This window comes from Spermophilus citellus, assembly GCF_964194105.1.
Source record: "Spermophilus citellus genome assembly, chromosome: 5".
In the NCBI taxonomy this organism is placed as follows: domain Eukaryota; kingdom Metazoa; phylum Chordata; class Mammalia; order Rodentia; family Sciuridae; genus Spermophilus; species Spermophilus citellus.
This window is the reverse complement of record NC_138186.1, coordinates 141774561-141800395: the sequence shown is the minus strand read 5'-3', so window position 1 is coordinate 141800395 and position 25835 is coordinate 141774561. Positions and strand designations below refer to the sequence as shown.

At 37.1% G+C, this 25835-nt stretch overlaps 2 protein-coding genes across 2 annotated transcripts in view; one reads left to right on the top strand and one right to left on the bottom strand.

Annotated features, from left to right (window-relative positions):
• The window catches only part of LOC308649512 (uncharacterized protein), a gene marked incomplete at its 5' end in the record, with an annotated part of 523997 nt that overhangs the window by 63008 nt on the left and 435154 nt on the right, over window positions 1-25835 (top strand). The gene's annotated exons all lie outside the window — the stretch shown is intronic.
• LOC308649511 (thyroid receptor-interacting protein 11-like) lies at window positions 1343-22434 on the bottom strand (the record flags this gene model as incomplete). The annotated part of the gene is made up of 5 exons (XM_081295045.1): window positions 21753-22434; window positions 19253-19358; window positions 5263-7139; window positions 4728-4833; window positions 1343-1407 (listed from the first exon to the last, which is right to left on the bottom strand). The coding sequence occupies exons 1-5, from the start codon at window positions 22395-22397 to the stop codon at window positions 1343-1345; spliced, it is 2799 nt and encodes a 932-aa protein (XP_081151171.1). The 5' UTR covers window positions 22398-22434.

Here is a 25835-nt window from a genome sequence, read left to right as displayed (position 1 = left end):
GATTTAATCTATATTAAATGTTATTTAAATTGACTTTGTTAAATTGTATTAATTTAAATGAAATTTAATGAACTTTTAAATATAAATCAATCTAAAATTTAATCAAAATTAATTTAAAAAATCAATTAAGAAAATAAATTTAAATCAAACAATAGTATTAATAAAATAAATTTAAACAATATTAATTAATAAAATAAATTTAAATTAGATCAATTTATTAAATGATAATATAATTTATATTTAAAAATTTATTAAATTTTATTTGAATTAATTTTAATAAAAATATTCTGAATGGTTTTAGAAACTACAGGTGTTAGAGAAGTATGTGCTATGCAATCTGCTTTTGCTCTTCTCTGATTTCACCTACTTAAGCTAGAAACTTTTGATTGTCTTTTACCTTAATTTACGAAAAGGTTGAAACTACTCCTTTTTTAAAGCCTTTCATCTTTCAAAAACTGATGTTAGCTTCTTTCTCTCCCCCAATTTTTTTGATCAAATGTTTTAAAAAATGTGTTGAGAGGCATTATTGTAGAGCCCCCAAAGTATGTAGATAAACAGTCCAGATATTTAATGAAATATTCTTACTAAGTAACTTTTCCATTGGCAATGGATCATGTGATTCCACTTTGGGGTTGACTCATAAAAATACTCTTACTTCTGGACATATTTAACATCTGGAAAACTGAATTAATGTGAGGTGACTTTTCTATAGAAATGGAAATAAGTAAAATGGATAGGGGTCATAGTATTTGGATTAAAAGTATCTTAGAATTTATCCACTAAGCTTCATGATAAGGCCCTCTGCACTGGAATTTTCTTTTAGTACTTGTACCAGGTTATTTGGGATAAACTAAATATTCTCAACATTTTGCAACATCATATTTGGTTTTCTTCTTCTCTAAATCTGAGATCTCCTTCAGGTGGTTTGGATTTTTCATCTTTCCTGTTATTTAAATGTATCATTTTTATCTTAATGCCATTAAATTTAACAAATATAATCATTTAAAAAAAAAGAGTTTAGAGCTAATGGTTCACTAATGCTGCTCTGTACAGTTGCTTACAAAAGTACATCAGAATTGAAGACTGGTGATGATTACCTGCTACACTGGAGCAAAATTTTATAAACAAAAAGTGCTACAGCAAACAAAACAAAATTTTTAGAAAGAGCTATAGCAAAAAAAAAAAAAAAAAAAAAACCTAGTATCTCTATACATATATATATATATCAGCTTTTTTTCTTTCTCTTTTTGTCTACAAATACAGAGTTCTTTTGCAAAAGGCCATGCTGTAAAACATCAAAAAGGGTTATGGCTTCTTTAAAGTGCTAAATATTTAGAAGATCCTAGAGTACAAGTCTGGCACTGTTGTCCGGGGACACTGGCAGTGGTGTGAAGGTGGGCTTGAAATCTGCGATGGGTTTAAAAAGAGGATGCCCAGGTCATATTATTTTATTTATTTATTTGTATGTGTGTGTGTGTGTGTGTGTGTGTGTGTGTGTTTTATTCAGATTTGTGAGTTCTTTCTATGCCCTAGAGATTAGTGCTCTATCTGATGTGTGATGGGGCAAAAATTTTCTCCCAAGATGTAGGATCTCTATTCACCTCCCAGATTGTTTGTTTTGTGGAGAAGAAACTTTTTTAGTTTGAATCTATCTCATTTATTGATACTTGATTTTAATTCTTGTGCTCTAGGAGTCTTATTAAGGAGTTTTGGGACTAATCCCATATGATTGGAATTAGGGCCTACTTTTTCTTCTGTTACATGCAAGCTCTCTGGTTTTATTCCTAGGTCCTTGATTCATTTGAGTGGAGTTTTGTGCATGGTGAGAGCTAGGGGTTTAATTGCACCTCACTCCAGTTAGAATGTCAGCGATTTTTGAAAATGGCAGCTATGATGAAGACAACAACGATAAGTGTTGGTGAGGATTTCAGGAAAAATGTACACTCCTACACTGTCGGTGGGACTGTAGATTGGTGGAGCCAATATGGAGAGCAGTTTGGAGATTCCTTGGAAATTTGGGAATAGAACCACCATTTGACCTAGCTATCCCTCTTTTTGATCTATACCCAAAGGACTTAAAAACTGCATACTACAGGGACACAGCCACATCAATGTTTATAGCAGCAAAATTCACATTAGCTAAATTGTGGAAACAACTTAGTAGATGAATGCATAAAAAAATGTGGCATTTATACACAATTAATATTACTCAGATACTTACCCTCTCGCTCAGTCCAGGAGACGCTAGTGCCCTTCACTACCTCTGTCAGAGCCTGGTTCCGACAGCTGGTGCCTCGGAGAGGACAGGCTGATCCTGCCTGCCTCCCATGTACCCTTTGTCACAGGGAGCGACATTAATGTGAGACCAAATAAAATCCAGTCATAGACATTAATAGAATATCTCAAAAAAGTATTTAATAAAAAGGCTAGCAAATACAGGGTCTTTAATGAAACTTTAATAAAATTTATGAGACGAGGAAACTGAAAGCACAATATTTTCTTAGGAACTTTTCTGTTTGGTGTTATTCTTTACAATATAGAAGCTTTTCCTAAGAATGCAGGGAGTATGAAATTTCTAAGGCTATCTTGCTGTTTTCTCCATTAAACCCCTTGTCTTAAAAAGAATCTTGAATCTATATTAATCTTTGTAATTTTCTGAGTACCCGTATAACATATTTTTCTCAAGAATGCAGTGAGGTCACTGTTTCCAAGAGCTCTTCAATTCTGAAATATAAGAAGTGTGTTTCCAGGCATTGAAACCCAAAGGCTCACCTAGACACAATGGAGTGAGCCGAATATATAAAAATCTCTCATGACAAATCTGAACTCTGCTTTTCCCAACCATGTGAAGTCTACTGGAATAAGATTCCAAGTAATTTGGCAGGTCGAAGCAAAATATATACTTTGATATTCTTCTCAGGAGTAACAACTGATGGCATCTTAATTTTGGTAAAATAATGTAAATGTTAAGGTGAAATTTAGAAATAAGAAAGGAAAAGCTGATATGTGTGTAGCTACTAGGTGTTTTTCTTCCTTTTTTTATTTTTGTAAAGTAAAACAAAAGATAAACCAAAAGGTTCTAGCTTAAGTTAGGTAAAATCAAAGAGGAGAAAAAAGAAGATAATATAGCTAATACTTCACTGCCACCTGTAATTTCCAAAACAACTAAGAGCATTATTATTAAAATTAAAATTAAATAATTCAACCTATATTATGTTAAATTTACTTTATTAAATTGTATTAATTTAAATAAAATTTAATGAGTTTTCAAATATAAATCATACTATAATTTAATATAAGTTAATAAACAATATCAATTAATAAAATAAATTTAAATCAAACCATAGTATTAATAAAAGAAATTTAAATAATACTACTAATAAAATTGATTTAAATTAGGTTAATTTATATTAAATGATATAATTTATATTTAAAAATATATTAAATTTTGTTTAAATTAATTTTAACAAAAATGTTCTGAATGGTTTTAGAAACTACAGGTGTCAGAGAAGTATGTGCTATGCAATCTGCTTTTTCTCTTCTCTGATTTCACCTACTTAAGCTGGAAACTTTTGATTCATCTTTTACCTTAATTTATCAAAAGGTTATAACTACTCCTATTTTAAAGCTTTTCATCTTTCAAAAACTGTTGTTAGCTTATTTCTCTCCCCAACTTGTTTTGATCAAATGTTTTATAAAATGTGTTTATGAGAATTATTGTAGAGCCCCCAATAGTATGTAGATAAGCAGTCCAGATATTTAATGATACATTCTTACTAATTAACTTTTCCATTGGCAGTGGATCCTGTGGTCCCACTTCGGGGTTGACTCATAAAAATACTCTTCCTTCTGGACATATTTATCATCTGGAAAACTGAATTAATGTGAAGTGACTTTCGTATAGAAATGGAAATAAGCAAAATGGATAGGGGTCATAGAATTTGGATTCAAAGCATCTTAGAATTTATCCACTAAGCTTCATGTTTAGGTCCTCCCCATTGGAATTTTCGCGTGGTAGTTGTACAATGTTATCTTGGATAAACTAAATATTCTCAACTTTTTGCAACATTATGTTTGGTTTTCATGTACTCTAAATCTGAGACATCCTTCTTATGGGTTGGATTTTTCTTGTTTCCTGTAATTACATGTATCGTTTTTACCTTAATGCCATTAAATTTAAGAAATATTATTATTGTTTTTAAAAAAAGAGGTTGGAACTAGTGGTTCAAGAAGGCTGCTCTGTACAGTTGCTCCCAAAAGTACATCAGAATTGATAACTGGTGATGATTATCTGCTGCATTGGAACAAAATTCTAGAAACAAAAAGTGCTACAAAAAACAAAACAAATTTTTTAAAAAGTACTATAGCAAAAAATCACAACAACAACAACTGAAAAAATAAAATAAAATACCTAGTAGCTATACACTTACATATACCAGCTTTTTTGCTTTCTCTCTTTGTCTACAAACACATGAGTACTTTTTCAAAAGGCCATGCTGTAAAACGTAAAAAAGGGTTATGGCTTCTTTCAAATGCTAAATATTTAGAAGATCCTGGAGTACAACTCTGGCACTATTGTCCAGGGACACTGGCAGTGGTGTAAAGGTGGGCATGAAATCTGCAGTGGGTTTAACAAGAGGATGCCCAGGTCCACCAAGTCCAACTCCAGCTAGGTTACTAAGAGGCACAGCTGCAGAACGTGGAACCAAAACAACTCATCCACTTACTGACACCACCGTGATCTTTATTCAACAGCTGCTCCATTTCGTCCTGTGGAATGTCCAGGATGCTCCCCGTCAACTGCAATACTTCACGACGTTTGTCCTTTGGTGTCTGGAAATGACCAATAAAAAGGTTTCGCATGAGGACTTTGTCCACTTTTCCTTCTGCGCTGTTGACCAAAGTCGACAATTTCTGTTGTGCATGGTCCAACATTTCTTTTCGGAGCTCGTTTTGTTTTTTCAGTTCTTCCATCTGTTCTTCCTTGAGATCTAAGTCTTCTCTCAGTCTGGAAGCAGAATCCAACAGAGCATTTGCTTCATCCAAACGTTCCTGCAGTGATGATACTTCTCCTTCCAGCTTTTCGGCCTTGTTCTTCCATTCAGCTATTGACTGTTTTTCTTTGTCTTCTGCAGCCAAAATTTGCTGGGTGTAAGACTCTTCTGATTCCAAGAGATGGCTGCGTAGCCTTTCTAGCTCCCGGTTTAGGCGTAATTCTTGGTCCCGTAAGTGTTGAACCTCTTTTTCTCTTAGGATTTTTACTTTGGTCTCTTGAAAAATATCAGAATTCAATGTCTGAGCATCTCCTTTCTCTCCAGGCAACTGGGCTTTTAGTTCTTCAATAGTCTTCTGCAAGTTCTTAATTTCCTCCTCTTTTTCTAAAATTAACTGGCTATGCGCAGCATTCATCTGCTCATATTTGTACTTAAATTCATCCATTTCCTCCTTCTGCTCCTGTAAAGACTGAAGTAGTTGCATTTTACGCTGGTTCTGGTTTTCAATGATATTCAGATGGTCTTGAATTTCATCTTCCAGATGATTTTTGACTATATTCAGTTGAGATACCTCCAATTCTAGTTCTGTGACAGCATCAAGAGCTGTCGGCTCAGCCACTGGTACAGCTTGATTGTGCTGTTCCCCAAGTATTTCCAATTCTACTCGCAGATAGTTGTTTTCTGCTCTCATGTAGGTAAGACTTCTGTCCTTTCTTTCCATGGATTGCCTTAAAGTTTCATTTTCTCCTAAAGCCTGAGAACACTTATCTAAATCCTTTTGTAGTTGTGAACTTTTTTCTTCGAGTTTTTCAATAAAAACTTCTTTCTCATTTATGACTTGTATCAATCGCTCCTGTTCGTCTACATAAGATGCCAAAATTTCATCAGTTTCTTTTTCATCAGCAGTCATTTGCTCAATATTCTTTTTGAGTCCTGCTATTTCAAAGTCCTTCTCTTGGCTGAGTTGAACTGCACATTCGTGTTTCAGCTTTAAGGCAGAGGTATCCAAATTATGTGCATTGGAGAGTTCCTGAATAGTCTGCCTGTGATTATTTGCTTCTTCCAACAGTCTTTTTTCTGCCTGGTGCAGTTTGGCTTCAATCTCTTCTTTGTCTCTTTTGAGAGTCTCCGTGATAGTGTCTTTTTCTTGAGAGATTTGATTGTAAGCAGCAATAGATTCTTCCAACTTACGCCTTACATCGTCACGTGCTAAAATCAACATTTCATTTTCCGTTTTGAGTTCAACAGCAACTTTCTTTAAATTTTCATTGAGCTGTTCCTCTTCAGAAAGATTTTGCCTTAAGTTGCTAACTTCAGCTTCTCGTTCTTTAAGCATGTCATCCTTACAATGACTGTTAGAGTCTTCATTCAGAGAAGTGCGATACTTGCTCTTAAATCCAGACAGCTCATCTTCAAGTTGTCTAATGTGATCCTTAAGCCCAAGGTTTTCCTGCTGGATGTTTAAACTATTTTTTTGTGACTGATTTAGCTGATCTACTAAATCTTCTACTTTACCTTCAAGCTTCTGCTTAGTTAAATGCAAATCACTGAGGCTCTGTGCGTTCTCAGTTAACTTCTCCTTCTGCACATGCAACTCTTGGGATATGTTCATTTGATCATCCTCAAGTTGATGAACTCTCTTTTTTTCATCATCTAGATCTTGTTCCAACTTCTTGATGACAAGGTCTCCTTCATTTTGTTGTTTTGATAGCTCCTCTTGTATCAAAATCATGTGCTTTGTAGCTTCCTGATTCTGATGATCCAGTTCTTCTAACTCAGCTATCAGCATTTTCTTTTCATTGATAGTCTGATTCAGTTCTTCCTCCTTTGCCTTCAAGTGAAGTTTTAAGTCTAGTAATTGTACATTCAAATTCATGTCTGTTGAAGCTCTGTTTTTCATGACTTGGTAGTCACAGCTCAATTTTGACAGTGACATCTGAAGTTCCTCTTTTTCTTGACTCAATGATGCCTTCTCTTTTTCTAAAGCTTCAGCATGCATTTTAAGTTTCAGATGGTCTTCAGCAAGACGGTTATCCTGGTTTAAACCATTTAGTCTCACGATTTCCTTCTCCGCATCAGCCAGGGCTTGTTGAAGCCTGAACACTTCTTCCACTGCTGAGCTCTGAGGAAGGATTTTTCCCTTTTCTGCCACAGTAGAACTCTGCTCCCAAACTGAAATTTCATGCTGATGATCATATATGTCTGGGCTTTGGTTTGGTTGAAGAGTCTTGATAGTATTTTGTACTTTGCAGATTTCACTTGAGTCAGAATGGTGTGTTCCCTGAGCCTCAGCAATCTGCCTCGAGTGGCCAACTTCAGATTCATGTTTTGCAGCTTCAGTTGATAATCTGTTTGTTTCTTGTCGTGATGAGATTATGTCACTAGAGTCCATGTCGTCATCACGAAAGGCTGAAAAATGACTACTGATCAGGGAACCGAACGGAGCCGGTGCAGTTGTTGTTGGCACACCACAAGCTCCCGAGTGTACTGATTGAGCGGCTGCCTGTAGTTGGAACATTTGATCTTGCAGTACAATCTGTCCTGCTTTAAGATGGCTGATCTCTACCTCTTTCTGTTGCAGTTGATTTTGGTAACTTACAGACTGATGGTTTATTTGTAGCTCTGATGCTTCATGCTTTTCTTCCAGGTCAGTACAATACTCTTTCAGTCTTTCATTCTCACATCTTAGTGTGGAATCAGTAGTTTCCATTTCCTTTCTCCAACAATGATGTAAAGCTGCTTCTGGGTCTCCTAAGTCACCCAGAAGCATTTCCCTGGCGAAGCTGGAGCTATGGCCGGTGAGGAAAGCCAAGCTGCTCCCCACCTGACCCAAGAAGTGGCCCAAGCCTGAGCCCAGGCCTCCAAACCAGGACCACATCGTGGCCACTTCAGTGATCCATCGGACCAGCTCTGAAAAGCGCGTCCATCACCATCCACTTCTGTGCCCCGAACGTCCTCGGGCGTTGCCGGGGTCAATTATGACCCAAGCGCTCAGAATTCCTCAGAGCGCGGGGTTCCTGGGGCTCCACCAACACTAATCATCCCTTCCTGCCTGTAAACTCAGAAGCCTGTCCTGCGCTTTGACCAGGGGCTGGCATCCAGTAGCACACACTCACCCCCTGCAGGGCCTCTGCTTCTTCCCTGCACTTGCCTGTCAGCTATTGGCTCACAGGATTGGGCAGGGTTGGCTGGGAGGAGCTAGAGATCCAGGAAAGTGTTCTAGTTTGAGTCCCAAGGCAGTGTGCTGTGGAGCCAGGAAGAATCAATGTTGTAGATGAAATCCAAAGGTAGTTCACTGGACAGTTCCCTCTTGTCTGGGAGAGGTGGGCTTTTTGTCCCATTCAGTTGCACTCGGTTGACGAGGTGAGGTCTCTCTCCATTACAGAATGGAATCTATTTAACTAAAAGTCCCCGATTCAAAAGTAAATCTCACCCCATAACACCAGCACAGACACACCCAGAATAAAAGTTGGCCAAGTGTCTGGGCATCGTAGCCCGGACGAGTTAACATGTAAAATTAACCATCACAAAGTCTTAATCATTCTCAGAATTCAAATTATAATATGGATTAAATGTCACTAAAGAACCATCTTTACCCTTTCCAAAAATAAATTTTTGCTGTTAATCTATAAATTTTCGAGTTCATTTTAATATTATTTGGTCCTTGTTAATTCTGATTGAGTTTATTGAAGTGCTGAAAAATTCCACTTAAATTTCACTTAAGAAAATTTGTTTTAGAGCCAACAGGTTGATGTTCACTTAACCTATTGTTGTTTATCAATGCCAAATATCATCCAGGTTTAAACAGTACAGAGTGAAATAAAAAGTCGAGAAATTTTCTACGATGGAGTAACAATCCTAAATTTAATTCCCACACCTCTAAGGATCAGAAGGAGTTAAGATAAGGCCCTGGTTTCCAAGGTGTTTAAATTCCAACAAGTTAATGAGGAGGCAGTTTTGTAGAGTTGGGGACAAAGCAAAGAGATGAAGCACATGGGCTGTAACAGACATACCAGTTGGGACCAAAGCAATTTTGGAGCTAAACTGACGGAATGCATTTAGAAAACCTCTCTCCCAAGCATGAGTTGAACAGTAAATGAGAACATAGTGTGTAGTTCTCACCTGATGGCTGGTGCAGAGAAAGTGGCCAACAAATAGAGCCTGCTGCCACTTTGTTCATATTTGCTTTTTGTTTTGTTTAGGATCATTTTCCTCATTACCCTTTAGAAGGGGTTTGGGTTTGCTCCCATTACTCTCTTCCCAGAGCCCATATTCAGGAGACTCTTTTCCTTGAGCTGTTCTTTCTATATGTCTGTTCAGGGAACAAAACCTCAAGGTGGCAGAAATAAAATTCAAAAAAAGGCAGAATTTTTGGAAAATTAATGGTTAAGTAGATTCTAAGGATTATATTAATCACCTCATAATGTCTCTTGCCTTCAAGATAGAGCAAGTAGACATAATTACTCAGATTGGTATCAGAAACTAGTGACTGCATTTGTGTGCTGTGCCAGAAAAGGAAATCTTCTTGGTCCTTCTTATTCATCTCCAAATCTGAGAGAGAAATCAGGCCTGTGTTAGTCAATCTCTCCTCATAAAAGACTAATATAAAAATTTAAGCCCCTTTTAGCATCTGCTGAAGTGCGAATCCACGCTGTACCCCAGCTGTGTCTACTGTTGAAGAAGGCATCAACAATACCAAGTGTCCTTTTCTCCCTTTAGACCATTCCTCCTGTGTGTGTGTGTGTGTGTGTGTGTGTGTGTGTGTGTGTGTGTTAGAAGACTTTTTCATCACTTTGACAACATACCTGAGAAAATTAAATGAGTAAATATTTATTTTGGTTCAATTTCAGGCTCCATTGCTGTGGCCTGAAGTGAGGCAGATTACCATGGCAGAGAGCCTGGCTTCAAAACAGAGCTGCTCAACTCATGGAGATCAGGGGATCAACTCATGGAGATCACGGAGATCAGGTGAGGGGAAGAGAGGACTGAGGAATATGATGTACCCTTCCAGGGAATCAACTCCAATGACCTACCCTCCAACTAGGCCCTACCACCCACAGTTTTTACCAACTCCCAATAGTCCTGTCCAATCGTGAACCCATCAGTGGATTGATCCACAGATGAGGTTAGAGCCCAGGATTCAATTCACCTTTCTGTAGAGTCCGTTCTGAATGCTGTTACATTGGGGTCCAAGCTTTCAACACATGACCTTTGGGCAACATTCCAGATCCAAATTATAGCAGGGTGCCTCCTTCTCTTTAGGTGTTCTGTGTTTGTTTATTGTTTTAAATCACAAATAATGATCCTTTTTCAGTGTAAGACCTATCACATTTGGCTTGAATCTGGTTCCAGTGGTTGTTGCTCCTACTGCTGAAAGGCATTTCTGATCACTCAGATTCAGTCTTCTAGCATGGTTCACTCTGACCACAGCTGTTTGTCATTTTATATTTCAATCTGAGAGAGGTACCTACCTACTGTATTCAAAACTGACCATCCAAATAAAAGCATTTCTCTTCTTGTAAATATGTTTGGAATATTCCTGGAAACTATGGGGGATATGGAGGGCAAACCCTGGCTCATTCGCGAACACATGTGACAAAAAGCATCCAATAATCATAAGTATATCCTTATACATGTATTCAGTGCCCCCAAAGTACAAGGTATTGTGGTAGATATTGTGAACAACATAAAGCTGTGTTATATACATTTCCTGCTATGAAGTGCAATTGAATACAGTCAATCAATGGGGAAGATGTTACATAGAGTGATCCTTGAATTATAATGCAAGGTCAGCCATTGATGACTGTGGTGGTGAGGATCGCATATGGGGGAAAAGACTAAGTAAGAAAGAATAAGCCAGAAGTAGAGAGCCCTTAATAATGTGGCTTTGTTAAAACACAGTTGAAGATTAAAATAATGAAAGCTTTTTGAGTCTATAAACATAGGGTGATAAATTCTATGCAAGATATTAAGTTTGTACTTTTTTTTAATTCCTCATAATTCATTCAAACATTTTCTTATAGATTTCAGTAGAATTTTTAAATCTCTTTAATATGGGCCTTGTCTCTTCTTGTTTCTTTTTTTAAATTTCTATTGGTTGCTCAAAACATTACAATGATCTTGACATATCATATTTCATACATTTGATTCAAGTGGGGTATGAATTCTTATTTTTACCACGTGTACAGTTTGCAGGATCACATTGGTTATACATCCGAGTTTATACATACTGCCATACTAGTGTCTGTTATATTCTGCTGCCTTTCCTATTCCCTCCCTATCCCCCCTTCTGTCTCCTCCCCTCCCCTCCCATAATCTCTCTCTACCCCATCTACTGTAATTCATTTCTCTCCTTTTTTCCCCTTTCCCCTCACATCCTCTTATATGTAATTTTGTATAACAATGAGGGTATCCTTCCATTTCCATGAAATTCCCCTTCTCTCTCCCATTCCCTCCCACCTCTTGTCCCTTCTAAATGGTAATCTTCTTTTCATGCTCTTCCAGCCTGCTCTGTTTTGAGTCCCCCCTCCTTATATGAAAGAAGACATTCAGCATTTCTTTTCTAGGGATTGGCTAACTTCACTTAGCATAATCTGCTCTCATGCCATCCATTTCCCTGCAAATGCCATGATTTTGTCATTTTTTAGTGCTGAGTAATATTCCATTGTGTACAAATGCCACATTTTTTTATCCATTCATCTATTGACTGGCGTCTAGGTTGGTTCCACGTTCTAGCTATTGTGAATTGTGCTGCTATGAACATTGATGTAGCTGTATCCCTATAGTGTGCTCTTTTTAGGTCTCTGGGAATAGTCCGAGAAGGGGAATAGCTGGGTCGGATGGTGGTTCCATTCCCAGCTTTCCAAGGAATCTCCATAATGCTTTCCAAATTGGCTGCACCGATTTGCAGTCCCACCGGCAGTGTACAAGTGTACCTTTTCCCCCACATCCTTGCCAGCACGTGTTGTTGTTTGACTTCCTAATGGCTGCCATTCTTACTGGACTGATATGGTATCTTAGAGTGGTTTTAATTTGCATTTCTCTGATTGCTAGAGATGGTGAGCATTTTTTCCGTGTATTTTTTGATTAATTATATATCCTTCTCTGAGAAGTGTCTGTTCAGGTCCTTGGCCCATTTGTTGATTGGGTTATTTGTTTTCTTAATGTTCAGTTTTTGAGTTCTTTGTATACTCTGGATATTAGGGCTCGGCACATTTGTATTTTTAAGAATTGGCATAATCAATGAAATGTTCCGCACACATTTGTAGGAAGATGAACATAACACTCCAGTGACAATACAATAGTAGAAGGATTGATTTGGACTGAAGTTGTTCAGTGAATGATATATTACCCATAAATTTGAATTCTCATTATCATAAAGAAGCAAGGTGAAAATAAGAATTTAAGAGAGTGTTGGGGATATGGCTCAAGTAGCAGCTCGTTCACCTAGCATGCGTGAGGCGTGGGGTTCGATCCTCAGCACTACATAAAAAAATAAATAAAATAAAGATGTTGTGTCCACTAAAGGCTAAATAATAAATATTTTTTAAAACGAATTTAAGATAGTCCATAAATGTTATATACGAACTGTGAAAGTAGATGCTTTCGCATCTAGTGACTTTTATTAGTAGGACAAAGAATTAAATGTAGTTCTGCTGTGTACAAAATGATCACAATAAATCACCAATGTCATTTTTTGAAATGGGAAAATGTTTTTTTATTGGTTATTCAAAACATTACCAAGCTCTTGACATATCATCTTTCATACATTTGATTCAAGTGGGTTATAAACTCCCATTTTTACCCCAAATACAGATTGCAGAATCACATCGGTTACACATCCACGTTTCTACATGATGCCATATTAGTGACTGTTGTATTCTGGTACCTTTCCTATCGCCTACTATCTCCTCTCCCTCCCCTCCCATCTTCTCTCTCTACCCCATCTGCTGTAATTCAATTCTCTCCCTTGTTTTTTTTTTCCCCCTTTTCCCTCACATCCTCTTATATTTAATTTTGTGTAACAATGAGGGTCTCCTTCCATTTCCATGCGATTTCCCTTCTCTCTCCCTTTCCCTCCCACCACTTGTCTCTCTTTAATGTTAATCTTTTCCTCATGCTCTTCCTCCCTGCTCTGTTCTTAGTTGCTCTCCTTATATCAAAGAAGACATTTAGCATTTGTTTTTTAGGGATTGGCTAGATTCACTTAGCATAATCTGCTCTAATGCCATCCATTTCCCTGCAAATTCCATGATTTTGTCATTTCTTAGTGCTGCGTAATACTCCATTGTGTGTAAATGCCACATTTTTTTTTTTTTTATCCATTCATCTACTAAAGGGCATCTAGGTGAGTTCCACAGTCTAGCTATTGTGAATTGTGCTGCTGTGCACACTGATGTGGCAGTATCCCTATAGTACGCTCTTTTAAGGTCTTCAGGGAATATTCCGAGAAGGGCTATAGCTGGGTCAAATGGTGGTTCCATTTCCAGCTTTCCCAGGAATCTCCATATTGCTTTCCAAATTGACCGCACCAATTTGCAGTCCCACCAGCAATGTACAAGTGTACCCTTTTCCCCACATCCTCGCCAGTTCTTATTGTTGTTTGACTTCATAATGGATGCCAATCTTACTGGAGTGAGGTGATATCTCAGGGTGGTTTTGATTTGCATTTCTCTGACTGCTAGAGATGGTGAGCATTTATTCATGTACTTGTTGATTGATTGTATGTCCTCCTCTGAGAAGTGTCTGTTCAGGTCCTTGGCCCATTTGTTGATTGGGTTATTTGTTATCTTATGGTTTAATTTTTTGAGTTCTTTGTATACTCTGGATATTAGGGCTCTATCTGAAGTGTGAGGAGTAAAAATTTGTTCCCAGGATGTAGGCTCCCTATTTACCTCTCTTATTGTTTCTCTTGCTGAGGGGAAAAAAAAAAAGAAGAAAAAAACTTTTTAGTTTAAGTCAGTCCCATTTGTTGATTCTTGTTATTAACTCTTGTGCTATGGATGTCCTATTAAGGAATTTGGAGCCCGGCACCACAATATGTGGATCGGAGCCAACTTTTTCTTCTATGAGATGCAGAGTCTCTGATTTGATATCAAGCTCTTTGATCCATTTTGTGTTAACTTTTGTGCATGGCGAGAGAAAGGGATTCAGTTTCATTTTGTTGTATATGGATTTCCAGTTTTCCCAGCACCATTTGTTGAAGACGCTATCCTTCCTCCATTGCATGCTTTTAGCCCCTTTATCAAATATAAGAAAGTTGTAATTTTGTGGATTGGTCTCTGTGTCCTCTATTCTGTACCATTGGTTCACCCGCCTGTTTTGGTACCAGTACCATGCTGTTTTGGTTACTCTTGCTCTGTAGTACAGTTTGAAATCTGGTATCGCTATACCGCCAGATTCACACTTCCTGCTTAGAATTGCTTTTGCTAATATTTCTCAGACACCTGTAGTTTCTAAAACCACTAAGAGGATTTTTATCAAAATTAATTTTATTAATTTTTTTATTATATTATATAGTTAATATTAAATGATTTAATCTATATTAAATGTTATTTAAATTGACTTTGTTAAATTGTATTAATTTAAATGAAATTTAATGAACTTTTAAATATAAATCAATCTAAAATTTAATCAAAATTAATTTAAAAAATCAATTAAGAAAATAAATTTAAATCAAACAATAGTATTAATAAAATAAATTTAAACAATATTAATTAATAAAATAAATTTAAATTAGATCAATTTATTAAATGATAATATAATTTATATTTAAAAATTTATTAAATTTTATTTGAATTAATTTTAATAAAAATATTCTGAATGGTTTTAGAAACTACAGGTGTTAGAGAAGTATGTGCTATGCAATCTGCTTTTGCTCTTCTCTGATTTCACCTACTTAAGCTAGAAACTTTTGATTGTCTTTTACCTTAATTTACGAAAAGGTTGAAACTACTCCTTTTTTAAAGCCTTTCATCTTTCAAAAACTGATGTTAGCTTCTTTCTCTCCCCCAATTTTTTTGATCAAATGTTTTAAAAAATGTGTTGAGAGGCATTATTGTAGAGCCCCCAAAGTATGTAGATAAACAGTCCAGATATTTAATGAAATATTCTTACTAAGTAACTTTTCCATTGGCAATGGATCATGTGATTCCACTTTGGGGTTGACTCATAAAAATACTCTTACTTCTGGACATATTTAACATCTGGAAAACTGAATTAATGTGAGGTGACTTTTCTATAGAAATGGAAATAAGTAAAATGGATAGGGGTCATAGTATTTGGATTAAAAGTATCTTAGAATTTATCCACTAAGCTTCATGATAAGGCCCTCTGCACTGGAATTTTCTTTTAGTACTTGTACCAGGTTATTTGGGATAAACTAAATATTCTCAACATTTTGCAACATCATATTTGGTTTTCTTCTTCTCTAAATCTGAGATCTCCTTCAGGTGGTTTGGATTTTTCATCTTTCCTGTTATTTAAATGTATCATTTTTATCTTAATGCCATTAAATTTAACAAATATAATCATTTAAAAAAAAAGAGTTTAGAGCTAATGGTTCACTAATGCTGCTCTGTACAGTTGCTTACAAAAGTACATCAGAATTGAAGACTGGTGATGATTACCTGCTACACTGGAGCAAAATTTTATAAACAAAAAGTGCTACAGCAAACAAAACAAAATTTTTAGAAAGAGCTATAGCAAAAAAAAAAAAAAAAAAAAAACCTAGTATCTCTATACATATATATATATATCAGCTTTTTTTCTTTCTCTTTTTGTCTACAAATACAGAGTTCTTTTGCAAAAGGCCATGCTGTAAAACATCAAAAAGGGTTATGGCTTCTTTAAAGTGCTAAATATTTAGAAGATCCTAGAGTACAAGTCTGGCACTGTTGTCCGGGGACACTGGCAGTGGTGTGAAGGTGGGCTTGAAATCTGCGATGGGTTTAAAAAGAGGATGCCCAGGTCATATTATTTTATTTATTTATTTGTATGTGTGTGTGTGTGTGTGTGTGTGTGTGTGTGTTTTATTCAGATTTGTGAGTTCTTTCTATGCCCTAGAGATTAGTGCTCTATCTGATGTGTGATGGGGCAAAAATTTTCTCCCAAGATGTAGGATCTCTATTCACCTCCCAGATTGTTTGTTTTGTGGAGAAGAAACTTTTTTAGTTTGAATCTATCTCATTTATTGATACTTGATTTTAATTCTTGTGCTCTAGGAGTCTTATTAAGGAGTTTTGGGACTAATCCCATATGATTGGAATTAGGGCCTACTTTTTCTTCTGTTACATGCAAGCTCTCTGGTTTTATTCCTAGGTCCTTGATTCATTTGAGTGGAGTTTTGTGCATGGTGAGAGCTAGGGGTTTAATTGCACCTCACTCCAGTTAGAATGTCAGCGATTTTTGAAAATGGCAGCTATGATGAAGACAACAACGATAAGTGTTGGTGAGGATTTCAGGAAAAATGTACACTCCTACACTGTCGGTGGGACTGTAGATTGGTGGAGCCAATATGGAGAGCAGTTTGGAGATTCCTTGGAAATTTGGGAATAGAACCACCATTTGACCTAGCTATCCCTCTTTTTGATCTATACCCAAAGGACTTAAAAACTGCATACTACAGGGACACAGCCACATCAATGTTTATAGCAGCAAAATTCACATTAGCTAAATTGTGGAAACAACTTAGTAGATGAATGCATAAAAAAATGTGGCATTTATACACAATTAATATTACTCAGATACTTACCCTCTCGCTCAGTCCAGGAGACGCTAGTGCCCTTCACTACCTCTGTCAGAGCCTGGTTCCGACAGCTGGTGCCTCGGAGAGGACAGGCTGATCCTGCCTGCCTCCCATGTACCCTTTGTCACAGGGAGCGACATTAATGTGAGACCAAATAAAATCCAGTCATAGACATTAATAGAATATCTCAAAAAAGTATTTAATAAAAAGGCTAGCAAATACAGGGTCTTTAATGAAACTTTAATAAAATTTATGAGACGAGGAAACTGAAAGCACAATATTTTCTTAGGAACTTTTCTGTTTGGTGTTATTCTTTACAATATAGAAGCTTTTCCTAAGAATGCAGGGAGTATGAAATTTCTAAGGCTATCTTGCTGTTTTCTCCATTAAACCCCTTGTCTTAAAAAGAATCTTGAATCTATATTAATCTTTGTAATTTTCTGAGTACCCGTATAACATATTTTTCTCAAGAATGCAGTGAGGTCACTGTTTCCAAGAGCTCTTCAATTCTGAAATATAAGAAGTGTGTTTCCAGGCATTGAAACCCAAAGGCTCACCTAGACACAATGGAGTGAGCCGAATATATAAAAATCTCTCATGACAAATCTGAACTCTGCTTTTCCCAACCATGTGAAGTCTACTGGAATAAGATTCCAAGTAATTTGGCAGGTCGAAGCAAAATATATACTTTGATATTCTTCTCAGGAGTAACAACTGATGGCATCTTAATTTTGGTAAAATAATGTAAATGTTAAGGTGAAATTTAGAAATAAGAAAGGAAAAGCTGATATGTGTGTAGCTACTAGGTGTTTTTCTTCCTTTTTTTATTTTTGTAAAGTAAAACAAAAGATAAACCAAAAGGTTCTAGCTTAAGTTAGGTAAAATCAAAGAGGAGAAAAAAGAAGATAATATAGCTAATACTTCACTGCCACCTGTAATTTCCAAAACAACTAAGAGCATTATTATTAAAATTAAAATTAAATAATTCAACCTATATTATGTTAAATTTACTTTATTAAATTGTATTAATTTAAATAAAATTTAATGAGTTTTCAAATATAAATCATACTATAATTTAATATAAGTTAATAAACAATATCAATTAATAAAATAAATTTAAATCAAACCATAGTATTAATAAAAGAAATTTAAATAATACTACTAATAAAATTGATTTAAATTAGGTTAATTTATATTAAATGATATAATTTATATTTAAAAATATATTAAATTTTGTTTAAATTAATTTTAACAAAAATGTTCTGAATGGTTTTAGAAACTACAGGTGTCAGAGAAGTATGTGCTATGCAATCTGCTTTTTCTCTTCTCTGATTTCACCTACTTAAGCTGGAAACTTTTGATTCATCTTTTACCTTAATTTATCAAAAGGTTATAACTACTCCTATTTTAAAGCTTTTCATCTTTCAAAAACTGTTGTTAGCTTATTTCTCTCCCCAACTTGTTTTGATCAAATGTTTTATAAAATGTGTTTATGAGAATTATTGTAGAGCCCCCAATAGTATGTAGATAAGCAGTCCAGATATTTAATGATACATTCTTACTAATTAACTTTTCCATTGGCAGTGGATCCTGTGGTCCCACTTCGGGGTTGACTCATAAAAATACTCTTCCTTCTGGACATATTTATCATCTGGAAAACTGAATTAATGTGAAGTGACTTTCGTATAGAAATGGAAATAAGCAAAATGGATAGGGGTCATAGAATTTGGATTCAAAGCATCTTAGAATTTATCCACTAAGCTTCATGTTTAGGTCCTCCCCATTGGAATTTTCGCGTGGTAGTTGTACAATGTTATCTTGGATAAACTAAATATTCTCAACTTTTTGCAACATTATGTTTGGTTTTCATGTACTCTAAATCTGAGACATCCTTCTTATGGGTTGGATTTTTCTTGTTTCCTGTAATTACATGTATCGTTTTTACCTTAATGCCATTAAATTTAAGAAATATTATTATTGTTTTTAAAAAAAGAGGTTGGAACTAGTGGTTCAAGAAGGCTGCTCTGTACAGTTGCTCCCAAAAGTACATCAGAATTGATAACTGGTGATGATTATCTGCTGCATTGGAACAAAATTCTAGAAACAAAAAGTGCTACAAAAAACAAAACAAATTTTTTAAAAAGTACTATAGCAAAAAATCACAACAACAACAACTGAAAAAATAAAATAAAATACCTAGTAGCTATACACTTACATATACCAGCTTTTTTGCTTTCTCTCTTTGTCTACAAACACATGAGTACTTTTTCAAAAGGCCATGCTGTAAAACGTAAAAAAGGGTTATGGCTTCTTTCAAATGCTAAATATTTAGAAGATCCTGGAGTACAACTCTGGCACTATTGTCCAGGGACACTGGCAGTGGTGTAAAGGTGGGCATGAAATCTGCAGTGGGTTTAACAAGAGGATGCCCAGGTCCACCAAGTCCAACTCCAGCTAGGTTACTAAGAGGCACAGCTGCAGAACGTGGAACCAAAACAACTCATCCACTTACTGACACCACCGTGATCTTTATTCAACAGCTGCTCCATTTCGTCCTGTGGAATGTCCAGGATGCTCCCCGTCAACTGCAATACTTCACGACGTTTGTCCTTTGGTGTCTGGAAATGACCAATAAAAAGGTTTCGCATGAGGACTTTGTCCACTTTTCCTTCTGCGCTGTTGACCAAAGTCGACAATTTCTGTTGTGCATGGTCCAACATTTCTTTTCGGAGCTCGTTTTGTTTTTTCAGTTCTTCCATCTGTTCTTCCTTGAGATCTAAGTCTTCTCTCAGTCTGGAAGCAGAATCCAACAGAGCATTTGCTTCATCCAAACGTTCCTGCAGTGATGATACTTCTCCTTCCAGCTTTTCGGCCTTGTTCTTCCATTCAGCTATTGACTGTTTTTCTTTGTCTTCTGCAGCCAAAATTTGCTGGGTGTAAGACTCTTCTGATTCCAAGAGATGGCTGCGTAGCCTTTCTAGCTCCCGGTTTAGGCGTAATTCTTGGTCCCGTAAGTGTTGAACCTCTTTTTCTCTTAGGATTTTTACTTTGGTCTCTTGAAAAATATCAGAATTCAATGTCTGAGCATCTCCTTTCTCTCCAGGCAACTGGGCTTTTAGTTCTTCAATAGTCTTCTGCAAGTTCTTAATTTCCTCCTCTTTTTCTAAAATTAACTGGCTATGCGCAGCATTCATCTGCTCATATTTGTACTTAAATTCATCCATTTCCTCCTTCTGCTCCTGTAAAGACTGAAGTAGTTGCATTTTACGCTGGTTCTGGTTTTCAATGATATTCAGATGGTCTTGAATTTCATCTTCCAGATGATTTTTGACTATATTCAGTTGAGATACCTCCAATTCTAGTTCTGTGACAGCATCAAGAGCTGTCGGCTCAGCCACTGGTACAGCTTGATTGTGCTGTTCCCCAAGTATTTCCAATTCTACTCGCAGATAGTTGTTTTCTGCTCTCATGTAGGTAAGACTTCTGTCCTTTCTTTCCATGGATTGCCTTAAAGTTTCATTTTCTCCTAAAGCCTGAGAACACTTATCTAAATCCTTTTGTAGTTGTGAACTTTTTTCTTCGAGTTTTTCAATAAAAACTTCTTTCTCATTTATGACTTGTATCAATCGCTCCTGTTCGTCTACATAAGATGCCAAAATTTCATCAGTTTCTTTTTCATCAGCAGTCATTTGCTCAATATTCTTTTTGAGTCCTGCTATTTCAAAGTCCTTCTCTTGGCTGAGTTGAACTGCACATTCGTGTTTCAGCTTTAAGGCAGAGGTATCCAAATTATGTGCATTGGAGAGTTCCTGAATAGTCTGCCTGTGATTATTTGCTTCTTCCAACAGTCTTTTTTCTGCCTGGTGCAGTTTGGCTTCAATCTCTTCTTTGTCTCTTTTGAGAGTCTCCGTGATAGTGTCTTTTTCTTGAGAGATTTGATTGTAAGCAGCAATAGATTCTTCCAACTTACGCCTTACATCGTCACGTGCTAAAATCAACATTTCATTTTCCGTTTTGAGTTCAACAGCAACTTTCTTTAAATTTTCATTGAGCTGTTCCTCTTCAGAAAGATTTTGCCTTAAGTTGCTAACTTCAGCTTCTCGTTCTTTAAGCATGTCATCCTTACAATGACTGTTAGAGTCTTCATTCAGAGAAGTGCGATACTTGCTCTTAAATCCAGACAGCTCATCTTCAAGTTGTCTAATGTGATCCTTAAGCCCAAGGTTTTCCTGCTGGATGTTTAAACTATTTTTTTGTGACTGATTTAGCTGATCTACTAAATCTTCTACTTTACCTTCAAGCTTCTGCTTAGTTAAATGCAAATCACTGAGGCTCTGTGCGTTCTCAGTTAACTTCTCCTTCTGCACATGCAACTCTTGGGATATGTTCATTTGATCATCCTCAAGTTGATGAACTCTCTTTTTTTCATCATCTAGATCTTGTTCCAACTTCTTGATGACAAGGTCTCCTTCATTTTGTTGTTTTGATAGCTCCTCTTGTATCAAAATCATGTGCTTTGTAGCTTCCTGATTCTGATGATCCAGTTCTTCTAACTCAGCTATCAGCATTTTCTTTTCATTGATAGTCTGATTCAGTTCTTCCTCCTTTGCCTTCAAGTGAAGTTTTAAGTCTAGTAATTGTACATTCAAATTCATGTCTGTTGAAGCTCTGTTTTTCATGACTTGGTAGTCACAGCTCAATTTTGACAGTGACATCTGAAGTTCCTCTTTTTCTTGACTCAATGATGCCTTCTCTTTTTCTAAAGCTTCAGCATGCATTTTAAGTTTCAGATGGTCTTCAGCAAGACGGTTATCCTGGTTTAAACCATTTAGTCTCACGATTTCCTTCTCCGCATCAGCCAGGGCTTGTTGAAGCCTGAACACTTCTTCCACTGCTGAGCTCTGAGGAAGGATTTTTCCCTTTTCTGCCACAGTAGAACTCTGCTCCCAAACTGAAATTTCATGCTGATGATCATATATGTCTGGGCTTTGGTTTGGTTGAAGAGTCTTGATAGTATTTTGTACTTTGCAGATTTCACTTGAGTCAGAATGGTGTGTTCCCTGAGCCTCAGCAATCTGCCTCGAGTGGCCAACTTCAGATTCATGTTTTGCAGCTTCAGTTGATAATCTGTTTGTTTCTTGTCGTGATGAGATTATGTCACTAGAGTCCATGTCGTCATCACGAAAGGCTGAAAAATGACTACTGATCAGGGAACCGAACGGAGCCGGTGCAGTTGTTGTTGGCACACCACAAGCTCCCGAGTGTACTGATTGAGCGGCTGCCTGTAGTTGGAACATTTGATCTTGCAGTACAATCTGTCCTGCTTTAAGATGGCTGATCTCTACCTCTTTCTGTTGCAGTTGATTTTGGTAACTTACAGACTGATGGTTTATTTGTAGCTCTGATGCTTCATGCTTTTCTTCCAGGTCAGTACAATACTCTTTCAGTCTTTCATTCTCACATCTTAGTGTGGAATCAGTAGTTTCCATTTCCTTTCTCCAACAATGATGTAAAGCTGCTTCTGGGTCTCCTAAGTCACCCAGAAGCATTTCCCTGGCGAAGCTGGAGCTATGGCCGGTGAGGAAAGCCAAGCTGCTCCCCACCTGACCCAAGAAGTGGCCCAAGCCTGAGCCCAGGCCTCCAAACCAGGACCACATCGTGGCCACTTCAGTGATCCATCGGACCAGCTCTGAAAAGCGCGTCCATCACCATCCACTTCTGTGCCCCGAACGTCCTCGGGCGTTGCCGGGGTCAATTATGACCCAAGCGCTCAGAATTCCTCAGAGCGCGGGGTTCCTGGGGCTCCACCAACACTAATCATCCCTTCCTGCCTGTAAACTCAGAAGCCTGTCCTGCGCTTTGACCAGGGGCTGGCATCCAGTAGCACACACTCACCCCCTGCAGGGCCTCTGCTTCTTCCCTGCACTTGCCTGTCAGCTATTGGCTCACAGGATTGGGCAGGGTTGGCTGGGAGGAGCTAGAGATCCAGGAAAGTGTTCTAGTTTGAGTCCCAAGGCAGTGTGCTGTGGAGCCAGGAAGAATCAATGTTGTAGATGAAATCCAAAGGTAGTTCACTGGACAGTTCCCTCTTGTCTGGGAGAGGTGGGCTTTTTGTCCCATTCAGTTGCACTCGGTTGACGAGGTGAGGTCTCTCTCCATTACAGAATGGAATCTATTTAACTAAAAGTCCCCGATTCAAAAGTAAATCTCACCCCATAACACCAGCACAGACACACCCAGAATAAAAGTTGGCCAAGTGTCTGGGCATCGTAGCCCGGACGAGTTAACATGTAAAATTAACCATCACAAAGTCTTAATCATTCTCAGAATTCAAATTATAATATGGATTAAATGTCACTAAAGAACCATCTTTACCCTTTCCAAAAATAAATTTTTGCTGTTAATCTATAAATTTTCGAGTTCATTTTAATATTATTTGGTCCTTGTTAATTCTGATTGAGTTTATTGAAGTGCTCAAAAATTCCACTTAAATTTCACTTAAGAAAATTTGTTTTAGAGCCAACAGGTTGATGTTCACTTAACCTATTGTTGTTTATCAATGCCAAATATCATCCAGGTTTAAACAGTACAGAGTGAAATAAAAAGTCGAGAAATTTTCTACGATGGAGTAACAATCCTAAATTTAATTCCCACACCTCTAAGGATCAGAAGGAGTTAAGATAAGGCCCTGGTTTCCAAGGTGTTTAAATTCCAACAAGTTAATGAGGAGGCAGTTTTGTAGAGTTGGGGACAAAGCAAAGAGATGAAGCACATGGGCTGTAACAGACATACCAGTTGGGACCAAAGCAATTTTGGAGCTAAACTGACGGAATGCATTTAGAAAACCTCTCTCCCGAGCATGAGTTGAACAGTAAATGAGAACATAGTGTGTAGTTCTCACCTGATGGCTGGTGCAGAGAAAGTGGCCAACAAATAGAGCCTGCTGCCACTTTGTTCATATTTGCTTTTTGTTTTGTTTAGGATCATTTTCCTCATTACCCTTTAGAAGGGGTTTGGGTTTGCTCCCATTACTCTCTTCCCAGAGCCCATATTCAGGAGACTCTTTTCCTTGAGCTGTTCTTTCTATATGTCTGTTCAGGGAACAAAACCTCAAGGTGGCAGAAATAAAATTCAAAAAAAGGCAGAATTTTTGGAAAATTAATGGTTAAGTAGATTCTAAGGATTATATTAATCACCTCATAATGTCTCTTGCCTTCAAGATAGAGCAAGTAGACATAATTACTCAGATTGGTATCAGAAACTAGTGACTGCATTTGTGTGCTGTGCCAGAAAAGGAAATCTTCTTGGTCCTTCTTATTCATCTCCAAATCTGAGAGAGAAATCAGGCCTGTGTTAGTCAATCTCTCCTCATAAAAGACTAATATAAAAATTTAAGCCCCTTTTAGCATCTGCTGAAGTGCGAATCCACGCTGTACCCCAGCTGTGTCTACTGTTGAAGAAGGCATCAACAATACCAAGTGTCCTTTTCTCCCTTTAGACCATTCCTCCTGTGTGTGTGTGTGTGTGTGTGTGTGTGTGTGTGTGTGTTAGAAGACTTTTTCATCACTTTGACAACATACCTGAGAAAATTAAATGAGTAAATATTTATTTTGGTTCAATTTCAGGCTCCATTGCTGTGGCCTGAAGTGAGGCAGATTACCATGGCAGAGAGCCTGGCTTCAAAACAGAGCTGCTCAACTCATGGAGATCAGGGGATCAACTCATGGAGATCACGGAGATCAGGTGAGGGGAAGAGAGGACTGAGGAATATGATGTACCCTTCCAGGGAATCAACTCCAATGACCTACCCTCCAACTAGGCCCTACCGCCCACAGTTTTTACCAACTCCCAATAGTCCTGTCCAATCGTGAACCCATCAGTGGATTGATCCACAGATGAGGTTAGAGCCCAGGATTCAATTCACCTTTCTGTAGAGTCCGTTCTGAATGCTGTTACATTGGGGTCCAAGCTTTCAACACATGACCTTTGGGCAACATTCCAGATCCAAATTATAGCAGGGTGCCTCCTTCTCTTTAGGTGTTCTGTGTTTGTTTATTGTTTTAAATCACAAATAATGATCCTTTTTCAGTGTAAGACCTATCACATTTGGCTTGAATCTGGTTCCAGTGGTTGTTGCTCCTACTGCTGAAAGGCATTTCTGATCACTCAGATTCAGTCTTCTAGCATGGTTCACTCTGACCACAGCTGTTTGTCATTTTATATTTCAATCTGAGAGAGGTACCTACCTACTGTATTCAAAACTGACCATCCAAATAAAAGCATTTCTCTTCTTGTAAATATGTTTGGAATATTCCTGGAAACTATGGGGGATATGGAGGGCAAACCCTGGCTCATTCGCGAACACATGTGACAAAAAGCATCCAATAATCATAAGTATATCCTTATACATGTATTCAGTGCCCCCAAAGTACAAGGTATTGTGGTAGATATTGTGAACAACATAAAGCTGTGTTATATACATTTCCTGCTATGAAGTGCAATTGAATACAGTCAATCAATGGGGAAGATGTTACATAGAGTGATCCTTGAATTATAATGCAAGGTCAGCCATTGATGACTGTGGTGGTGAGGATCGCATATGGGGGAAAAGACTAAGTAAGAAAGAATAAGCCAGAAGTAGAGAGCCCTTAATAATGTGGCTTTGTTAAAACACAGTTGAAGATTAAAATAATGAAAGCTTTTTGAGTCTATAAACATAGGGTGATAAATTCTATGCAAGATATTAAGTTTGTACTTTTTTTTAATACCTCATAATTCATTCAAACATTTTCTTATAGATTTCAGTAGAATTTTTAAATCTCTTTAATATGGGCCTTGTCTCTTCTTGTTTCTTTTTTTAAATTTCTATTGGTTGCTCAAAACATTACAATGATCTTGACATATCATATTTCATACATTTGATTCAAGTGGGGTATGAATTCTTATTTTTACCACGTGTACAGTTTGCAGGATCACATTGGTTATACATCCGAGTTTATACATACTGCCATACTAGTGTCTGTTATATTCTGCTGCCTTTCCTATTCCCTCCCTATCTCCCCTTCTGTCTCCTCCCCTCCCCTCCCATAATCTCT